The sequence below is a fragment of the Saccostrea cucullata genome, unplaced genomic scaffold (assembly GCF_032062105.1).
Source record: "Saccostrea cucullata isolate Sc308-1 unplaced genomic scaffold, CSIRO_AGI_Scuc_v1 ctg4367, whole genome shotgun sequence".
NCBI classification, from domain to species: domain Eukaryota; kingdom Metazoa; phylum Mollusca; class Bivalvia; order Ostreida; family Ostreidae; genus Saccostrea; species Saccostrea cuccullata.
Genome location: NW_026940866.1, coordinates 114673 through 124759, shown reverse-complemented (window position 1 = coordinate 124759; position 10087 = coordinate 114673). Strand labels below are relative to the sequence as shown.

Below are 10087 nucleotides of genomic sequence, written 5' to 3'. Positions count from 1 at the left end.
TCTCTAAAGTTTATCGTAAAAATATTACGATGTAATATTTTAATGAGAAAATTACTTTCCTTATTTTATGAGTTTAAAGCAAGTATAAAATAGAAGGAATTATGCAATAAATTGAAGATAAAATGAACTTTTGTTAAGTAAGTGAAAATGCGTGATTGTTGGGAAACGGTATATGCGTGATTTTGCGTTAGAAATAGGAAGTAGTATATGCGTTAAAATGCGTGACTGCAGGGGAGGGGGTTAATTTTAATACACTGTATGTACATGTGTATTTTCAAAGTCCTACATATTGAATGTGTAGATTCAATTTAGGCCTAACTTCACAAAGGGGTCTATAAGAATCAGAAAAAAAGAAAGAAATAGCAAGACACAATTGGGAATGTAAAAAATCCCCACATATTGAAACACATTCCACTAGAGAAAAATGAAACAATTTGGAGTACTTGTATAGCTGCATTTCATAAGTCATTAGTTTACACTAGCTACCCAACAATACCTTTTCCTTCCAGTTTTTGAGAATCTTTTCCCTGAGTTCTGTTTCATGATGAAGGAGTTCCTCTTTCCTCCTTTTCTTGCTCTCTATTTTCCTTCGCTTCATTTCCTCCTTGAGCCTTGTTTCCTCCTCTAACTGTTTACGTCGTTCCTCCTCTAGTTCAATCTCCCTCTGAGCTAAGTCATTGGAAACCTTTATATTCTGAAAAATTAACAGCATATATGATAGGATTATTCTTTTAGAACTCATATAACTTTAACAAAATGTTTTGGTTTTTTTTAATGATTTTTTAACTCTGAGGACCACAGAAATCCTGTTACAACTTGTTCAAATTGTGTGAAATTTCAACATTATATAATTATACCTACATTCTACATTATTCCTTTTAGTAATACATATTTGCAAAAGCAGAAAAGCAGTAATTTCTGAAACATCAGGCTTATTTTAACCTATAAATCACTGTTTTGAAATAATGTAAAAAACAAAATTCCTTCCATCCATATACCCATTATTGCTACATACTTCAGCTCAAATATCTGTTTTTGAAACTTAATACATGTACATTTGAGAAAATGAAAGGACAGACTTATAACAGCTGATCACCTTAATTCTAGTAAAAAGTTCTCCTAGTAGGCGGATAGACTCCAGTTTCCTCTGAGCAAGGAGGAAGCGCCTTTCCTCTGTTTGAATTTTGATCTGATATTTCCTCTCTTCCTCCAGCCTTTTCCTCTCCAGAGCTTTCTGCCTCCTCTTTTCCTCTCTCTCTTTTCTTCTGTTCTCCCTCTTCTCCATTTTCTCTAAATGTTTCCTCCTCTTTTCTTTTTCCTCATCTTCTTTTTTTCTCCTGAAGGAACAACATACACATCTAGAAAATAATTGCAGCTTGGCCTTTGATACATAGAGAAAATCAAGTCACTTTTATTCAGTTTCTTAACTGTACAAATACAATTACACATTATGCACTAGTCAGACAGAGAACTTTTTCTGTGGTGGGAATGAGAATGTTGGTCACTGTGCAACTGAATGCTGGAAGTTAATGAAGAAAAAGTAGAAACATGGATATTTTTAGTCTTAAGACTTTTATGTATCTTTTAAGAAAAATATGTACATGCATATACACGTCTCATTAAAATTTTCACTAAATCCAAATAAAGTGTAAACAAACTTTTCTTCCTGTACTCTCCTTTCTTCCTCTTCTCTCTCCTTCCGAACTTTCTCTTCTCTCTCTCTTTCCAGTTGTTCTAACTTTTCACGTTCTATCCTACGTTTCTTTATTGATTTGTCTGACAAATGCTTTGTTTTGTCAAAGTCCACCTGCAAAGATAAAAAGAAGATATACAGTGCTGACATCCATATTTTGAAGAATACTCACAAAATACCTCTAGCTAGTCCTTGAAATGCAACATACAATTTAAAATAAAACACAGCTAAGTTTGGGTTCCCTTTAAAAACATGATTGAAACCGTTTTCTAACCTTAATGTTGGCTGTATATGCTTTCTTTTCATCATCTTCCATTATATACAATAACTTCATTCCTCGTAATGAATCCATGGCTTTCATAAAGCTGATGTAGTCTTTATACTGAACATAAACGTCAAAAGTAATGCCCGTGTTAAAACTGAAAGTCTGCAGTCCACTAGACTTCAGAGTGGTCATCTCTTTCCTATAGGGGTCCAACATGGGAATATCCATGCAGCGCACCTCACCAAAGTTTTCAAACACTCTCTTCACGATTTGTTCACTAGGTTTGTCCTTCTGTCTGTTTGTGAACCACTTTGTAGGCAAGTCTCTCAAATGCACTGTGTCAGGTCTCTCTCCAGGTTTCATTTCATTCATGTTTTTGGCATCCCTGAAAAATGAGTCCCAGTCATGCTGACATGGGTGACTGACCTTGGCCTCAGCAGCCTTGACCTTGAGCACCTCTGGGAAGCCACTGAGTTTAATTGTCTTGGAGTCGAGACATTGTACTATAGCTTTGATTTGTAATTTTGTATCTGCTTCTCCTTCCATCCTCACGAACTCCATGGTGCTCTTGATAATCTTTAGTGATATGAAAGTATGGGGTTTGGCCATGTGTTTGATTTTTTCCATCACTTCCCAATTTGATATAGATTTTCCTGTGAAAACAAAGGATTGTAAATTCATTAAAGGCATTTCATCATCAATTTATATAGTACTGTGTGTGTGTGTGTGGTGTCTTTAATTATTTTATTATATACTAATTTCAGCACCTTGTGTGCAGTCTAAAAAGTACTATGATTCCACAGTACAAGAACTACCATACTTCAGTCATTCCTCTATATAAAGAATTGATTTATGCATAGGGCTGTATCAATATATCGATATATCGATACGTATCGATATTCAAGAAAAATATCGTATCGAAAAATGACTTCCAATACGTATCGGACAGACAGTTTTTCTTCTAACTATATTAAAAAGATGGGAATTTCAATCACCAAAGATTATATTTCACCTTTTTGAATTAAAACTGTTCAATAATTATATAATTTGTAAGGAAATAAGTTCACATAACACAGTTTTTATAATTATTACAAAATACAAAGAGAACTTTATTTGAACATGTTGATTTTTCTGTCATTAAAAGTTTAATTTGAAGTGTTATTTGTAATGACAATGAGACAAGAACATTAAAATGGAAAATAAAACACTTAGTTTTTATGAAATTCATGCATTAAAATGATTTAGAAGCCTTTTCTGATGGACTTGTTTTAGAATCCAATATATCGCATATCGCTTTAAAAAATATTGTATCGTATCGTATCGAAATTTTTGGCTCAATACACAGCCGTATTTATGCAATACATGTGTCCTATTAATGCACTGGTGATATATTTTGGAAATAAACTTAAGTCATTCACATTCACATATTATATTTCTAGTTTATGACCTACCCATCTCTTTCAGTTTTGGCAGCTGTACACATACTGTCAGTTTAGAGATGGGCTTTAAGTACAGTCCCTGGGCTTTAAACAGCTCTACAGCTTCTGAGGTATCACTGCATAAAGTTGTTGTCCCAGCCATTGTTAGGAAATTATTCTGCAACAGTTACATGATATATTATTACATGTATGTTTCATTTGCTTCTTTTGCAAATACAGTTCTGTTTTTTCTGGATAAATAGTGTATTCACAAATTTTGGCAAATTCTGGAAACTGGTACTGTATAATCTTTAATAATTGTATCATTTACAAGTTTACTTCAATATATATAAAAAAGATGAGTCTGGGCGTACAAAGATTTATTTGCAATGCACAGTGAATAGCTCAACTTAAAGTAGAATAAAAACACAAAGAACATACATGTGAATGTACATGTAACCTCCCATATGTGCTAAATTATACAAAGTATACAGACTGCAGTAATACTACTGGTGGGGGTGGGTGGGTTTTGCGAATAGCACAAGTAGCTCGTAGTTATCAATTGCTCAAAGGCGTACTAAAAAAGGCGCTCAAGTTAACATAATGACGTAACAGCATAACATAACTGCCTGAGTAAAAAAGGCGGAAAAACTATTTCCGTAAACCTCATTCATTTACAAGAATTAACATTTTACTTCAATATATATAAAAAAGATGAGTCTGGGCGTACAAAGATTTATTTGCAATGCACAGTGAATAGCTCAACTTAAAGTAGAATAAAAACACAAAGAACATACATGTGAATGTACATGTAACCTCCCAGACCCATGTAAATAATGTGTGAAAGAGGAGAGGGGGACTAAAACCTCAAAAAAAACCCCCAAAACCCCCCTAAAGACTGAAAGGTAGTCCTCTACCAAACTGGTACATTTTTTCGAACTTTTGGTCAGTGGTAGACTCTAAGTAGCGCAGATAGGCGTTGCTCTTCCAGAAGCCCAGTTCCTGTATCAACTCGCCTTGTAATCCTTGCTGGAAGGCCCAAGTGGCCCCTCCCCTTCGAAAGGAGTGCCCAGTTATATCCACTCCAGGCAAGACTCTCCGCAGTCGCGACAGAAACCAACTATAAGACAGGGGTTCGCCGTTTGCCTTCTGTAGGAGGGGTGAGGTGTCAGACGTTAAAGGGTCAATGAAGAGCAGATGAAATAAGCTGCGCAAGGCACTGGCTGGGCACAGTGGGTGACCATGCAAGTCAGGAAGTGTAACTTGAAGTTGGTGCTCTCGGAATTGCAGGGTCTTGGTCCAATTCAGGGATAACAAGAAGCCCTTGGCATGTGGGCTTATATTTTGAATACACAAATCACGGTCTGGAACACAGATAGGTCCCTGAGATAAGAAGTTTCCAGGCCGCAGAAGTCCAAAGAAGGCGATAAGGCATGCCGTCCAAAAGGACAAGTCCTCCTTCAGATCTAAACATAGGGAACTCCTAATCAGTAAGAGATGTCTAGGCTGAATAGGTGTCGCTGCTCCCTGGGCATCACCAAGTTCACGTTTTGCTCCCTTCAGGGTTTGCTGAATGGACCACACTCCATGAATAGGGTCATCTAAATCATTAGCACAATGTAAATGTTTCACAATGTTCAGGTAATTCTTGATGGTACTATACTTAAAGGACTTCACATCCACCAAGTATGCAATGTATAAGATAATCTGCTCAGGTGCTGCTGGTACTCCAGGTAAGTTAACTTTAGCACAAAAGTCCAGATAGCAGGTAAGTTGGGCTTGGTAAGTTTTCTTGGTGCTAACCGCCCATCCCTGGGTCCTCAGGCGACTGGCTGCCATGCGCAGTGCTTGACGAAGCTCGGCCCCATCTGCAATAAATAAAAGCAGATGACATGTGTGAGACCAGTGCTTTTACTGTGAAAGGTACAATGTATGACCCATCAAATGGTAATATTTCATAGAGCTTAGTGAGCATGTAAGGTTCACTTAAACGCGAAATCACATCTGCTATTGTGTTCAGTTTACCCTTTACATAGGATGCATAGACACTAAAGTTATAAAATGCTTGAGTCCAGAATAAGCTTCTGAGCCATTCCATAATAAAAGTATTTCTGCTGGAACCTTTGTTTATGTATGCTTTAGCAGTAGTATTGTCCGTGTACACTATAACTTTTTTGTTCGCAAGCAGAGGTGCCCAACGTTGTAATGCTAGGATTATAGCCACAGTTTCCTTGGTATTAATATGCTTGTCTGCGACTTCTGGCACGTCCAGTGTCCAGTTCACATAAAAGTAATCACCGCTAAAGTAGCCGCCGCCTCCTGCATTGCAAGCATCCGTCATCAAGGAACGAACAGGACGTGTCTCTAAAAAATGCACTGTTCCGTTGAATATGGGGAGGAACGCTATCCACCACTCCAAGTCTTTTCGAAAACAATCCAAAAGTACTTTGTCCGATTGGCGGTGTAAGACATTTTTAGCGTTGATCACACGACGTAGAAAGGTGCGGCCACCTTGTATCACCTGACAAGCCCAGTTTAGTTTACCTATCAAGGACTCAAGTTGACGTTTACTTGCTCGCTTCTTGGTTTGAAAGGTCATCAGGAGGTCTTGAAGCGCTTCCATTTTGTCCTGAGGAAGTGAGAGGGTAAGATCACAAGTGTCTATCTTCACACCAAGAAAAGTCAGTTGTTGGCACGGTCCTTCCACTTTGTTCCAATTGATACAGAACCCTAATTGTCTCAATGTTTTGATTAAAACTTGTAAAGCAAACAAACATTTCTCAAAAGTTTCTTCGATAACTAAAAAATCGTCAATGTACACAATCACTGTAACACCATACTGAAATTTCAAAATTCTACAAACACAGCTAGACAATCTTTGAAAAATGCTAGGACTCTTAGCAGCCCCGAAGGGTAATTTTGCATCATATATATACGTTGCATAACTTTCATTTGAAAATTGCCACTTTAAACCTGTAAATCTGTAATTACTAGGGTGAATGTTGACTGACCTGTAAGCACTTTTAAGGTCAACTTTGGCTAAAAAACAGTTTCTAGAGATCAGTTTACAAGCATGGGTAAGGTCCATATATGTACATGAAGTATCTGAAGTATAGTCATTTAAGCTTTTGCCAATAGGTCGACTAGCATCGTGAATGAGCCTAACCTTGTTAGAGGACTTAGGAATAGCGCCAAGCGCACTAACAATATTCATAGGTTTACCGCATACAACATAATTTCCATGCAAAATCTCATAATTAATTTGTGACTCAACCTGATCATGAAAAACTAAAGAAGATTTATAATTGCTACATTCAACATAAGTATCAAGGTCTATAACATTGTCAACAATATGAAAACCCTCCTTTACGCCCTGCAAGATGAATTCTCTATCAAAGTCATCAGGGGGGATAAGTTTTTCCCAGGCCGATAGCTGCAGGTCGTGGGATGGAGGGTTGCCTATGCGTTTTTGAGTTGGCTTGCGTAGCAAGCTAATCCCTGTTGACATAGCCGTTTCAGAGCTGTAAAATTTTTCACACATTCATAAAGGTGATCCATACGCCAAATATGATAGTTCTAGCAAAAAATGCTCTTGTTTGAGTGATTTTATAAAATTAGGAGGTAAAAACTGCATAAGATATCAGACTGTTACATTTTTTATGTCTTCATGCTTTTAAAGAGATTATTGTTTAAATATCTGTAAGATGTACAATTACTGCGTATGAATATGTTCAAGCATGTTAGGCGGATCTAATCTTCTCATCTGAAGTTTGTTTATAATTGACCTAGAATACCCCCTAACACAAACACCTGATGCTCTCATTAATTGCAGCTAGTGTGCTTGAAAAATCTATTTTTAGAATCCAGATTTGCTGTGGGAATCTTTAAACTAATTACCCCATAACACTGACCACTGCAGCTAGTGTGCTTAAATAATACATTATGGAATCCAAGATTTGCAGTGCTGCTTATCACAATAATATGTACGGAAGCCCATTAGTGCCAACCTGTACAAAGGAAAAGCAATTTTGTAATACACTTTATTTTTTAACCGAACATGGAGACATATAATAATCAATCTCTTAAGATGCAAAATAAACTGAATATAAGGTATGGTGTCCAGATGTATGAAAAAGCTCAATGAACTCGAGCAAGTCAACTCACAGGCCCTTCAGGCCTTTGATTTGGATCTGTCGTTGTTTTTCCTGCCAAGCCATGCTTCACTGCTGGATGATTAGGCCCATAGCAAATAAAACAATTGTGGGCTAGCCTACAGTCTGAACGCACACAGTTGTCTTGGTTAAAACGACGGCATATTTCTCGTCCATTCGGTAAGAATGGTCCTCGTCCGCGTTTGTTGGGTGCTAACGTTGTTGGCTGGTGAACTGGCTTCTCCGCTGTAGCTGTTTTGTCCACTTGCTGTCTATACATGTGCGAAACTGTCTGTGTGGTAGAGTTGTCCCGCTTAGGTATTAGATTAAACTCTCGAAGTTGAGCGCACGGAGTGTTCCATAAGTAAGAGTACTTTGACTGATTTTCACGGTATTCTCTATCATACAGCAAAACGCTTGGCCACACATAATTAGCAGCTAATCTGAAGACAGACTGGGTGTAGCGTAAGTAGTCTTGAGACTGTCTTAAAGTACAGGTACCATCTGCTATCATCTCAAATAGAATTTGGAGGCTTGCGTACCCCCACTGCTCTACCGTTACATCTCCTAGGGATAGCTTTTTCTCTCCTACGTTCAATTTGACTCCATTGCCCATATCAATCGTTTTCGATTCGTCTAACAAGTCTCTCGTTCCAGTCCAAACGTAATCTTGAATTTTCCTAGCTTTCTTAGACGTAATAGAATTACCTTGAAATTCCTGTGGAACTTCCCGAGTCCAAGTCCTCGTTTCCGTTTCTAGTGGGGCTTGCAGCAGTGCCTCTACGGGACGGGGGGTTGCAGCACGCATCTCGGTTTCCTTTTGTATTTGAGTCTGCAAGTCGCGGTATTTATTCTCCAGTTTCATCTGCTGTAGCTTTCTCTCGAGATCTTGGCACTTTGATTCGAGGTCCGCTATATCACGCGGGGAAGCAATTTTTTCGTGTTGACCGTCCTGACCTTTTGCTGCTGGCGAGGGTCGAACTGGCGTGGTATCGATATCGGTCGTTTCGTTTTCCTTCAAGGACTTCATGATTTCTAACATTTTAGCCCCTGCGTTTGCCCTTCGTTCTCTGTCTACCATTTCACTCTGTATGAAAACGCAACTGCGATGTTTTTGCGAATAGCACAAGTAGCTCGTAGTTATCAATTGCTCAAAGGCGTACTAAAAAAGGCGCTCAAGTTAACATAATGACGTAACAGCATAACATAACTGCCTGAGTAAAAAAGGCGGAAAAACTATTTCCGTAAACCTCATTCATTTACAAGAATTAACATATAAAATTTATGTGAGCAGCGGGTGGTCTTGCTGTTTAAGATGAAAATGAAACATTTTACAAAATAAAATGGATTAACAGTAAGCATATCCATCTTCAACTCATCTTTCCTCAACCTCAATCCATCATTTAAAATATTTAAACAATCTAGGGAAATGATACCCAGAGTACTGTATGTATTAACATGATTAAGAAGAATATTCTATGGTCAAAATGTTAATCGCCTTGACAAATAATTCATTCCCTGTGTTAGCGTTGTCGCAAAATAATAAGCTCCAAATAATTCTAATCCAATTTAGATTAAATAAATATATATATTTCATATATGGCAAGTGCAATTCGCCATATGATAGAACTTAAATAGAATGTTATTCACTCATTTTTGAAGCTAGATCTCACCCGACACCAGTAGGAAAAGTGAGTGTCATCTTGAAATTAAACACCTATAATAAAAATCTGCAACATTGTTCCACTTCACCAAAAAGATTTTTTTCTTCAAAACACCACAGACTTGCAAGTAAATTTCATTGTCTACATTCGGCCTGCTGGTGATTTTAGTATATACCAAATGGAAAGAAAAGAAAATATTTTAATCCGTACATACATTATTTTATCGAACTTCCATCAGATCTCTTTCTGGCATCTTGTTTTTTAAATTATTCTTAGAAGTAATTTAAAATCTTTGAGTCCTTGGTCAATCTGCAATCAAACCGGACACAATAATAGCACTGTAAATAGAAAGACTGCAGGTAGACCTATAATATTCCGGAAAAATTAAGTGAAAGATTGGCAGTCTCTGAAACATAACAAAAACCGGAAAATGATATCAGAAATTGATATATATGTATGTTAAACTCGGAATTCATGTATTTTTATATACCCGTAATGGAAGATTTTTACCCTGTCCGTCTGTTTGTGTTTGTCCGAAAAAAAACTTTGAACTCTGTTCATAACTTTTGAGTAGATGGATATAAATGTTCATGTCTAATAAAAATTCTTCGAAGGAGTTCAACAATTTGGAACAATTTTTGGAATCATTTTATTAGATGTGATGACTCAATTAATACATTTATAGAACCAAGAATTTCCATTATCTCTGAAAAATACAAAAAATCGTGTAAAATGTTTATAGAATTATATTTAAAACAGACACTCTATAGATATATTAGGAAAAAAAATGTTATGATTGAACCCTCTTGAATATTAAATTTTGCATGAAGTTCTCCTCCTTCTTTTTCTTCGTTTTCTTCTTATAACTATTAATGTACATGACACCATTGTTAAAG

The 10087-nt window shown here is 36.9% G+C and overlaps 2 protein-coding genes across 2 annotated transcripts; both read right to left on the bottom strand.

The window, feature by feature from the left end:
• Positions 1-496: 496 nt before the first annotated feature.
• On the bottom strand, positions 497-9505 carry LOC134256496 (A-kinase anchor protein 17A-like; the record flags this gene model as incomplete). Its single annotated transcript, XM_062739134.1, has 6 exons — positions 9406-9505; positions 3410-3554; positions 1968-2611; positions 1659-1807; positions 1097-1337; positions 497-694 (listed from the first exon to the last, which is right to left on the bottom strand). Coding segments are annotated over exons 2-6 (1362 nt in total), but the record flags the coding sequence as incomplete, so codon positions are not given.
• LOC134256489 (uncharacterized) lies at positions 3740-8793 on the bottom strand. Its single transcript, XM_062739128.1, has 2 exons — positions 8236-8793; positions 3740-5244 (listed from the first exon to the last, which is right to left on the bottom strand). Exons 1-2 carry the CDS (start codon positions 8606-8608, stop codon positions 4268-4270), a joined length of 1350 nt encoding a protein of 449 aa, XP_062595112.1. The 5' UTR covers positions 8609-8793; the 3' UTR covers positions 3740-4267.
• Positions 9506-10087: the final 582 nt, after the last annotated feature.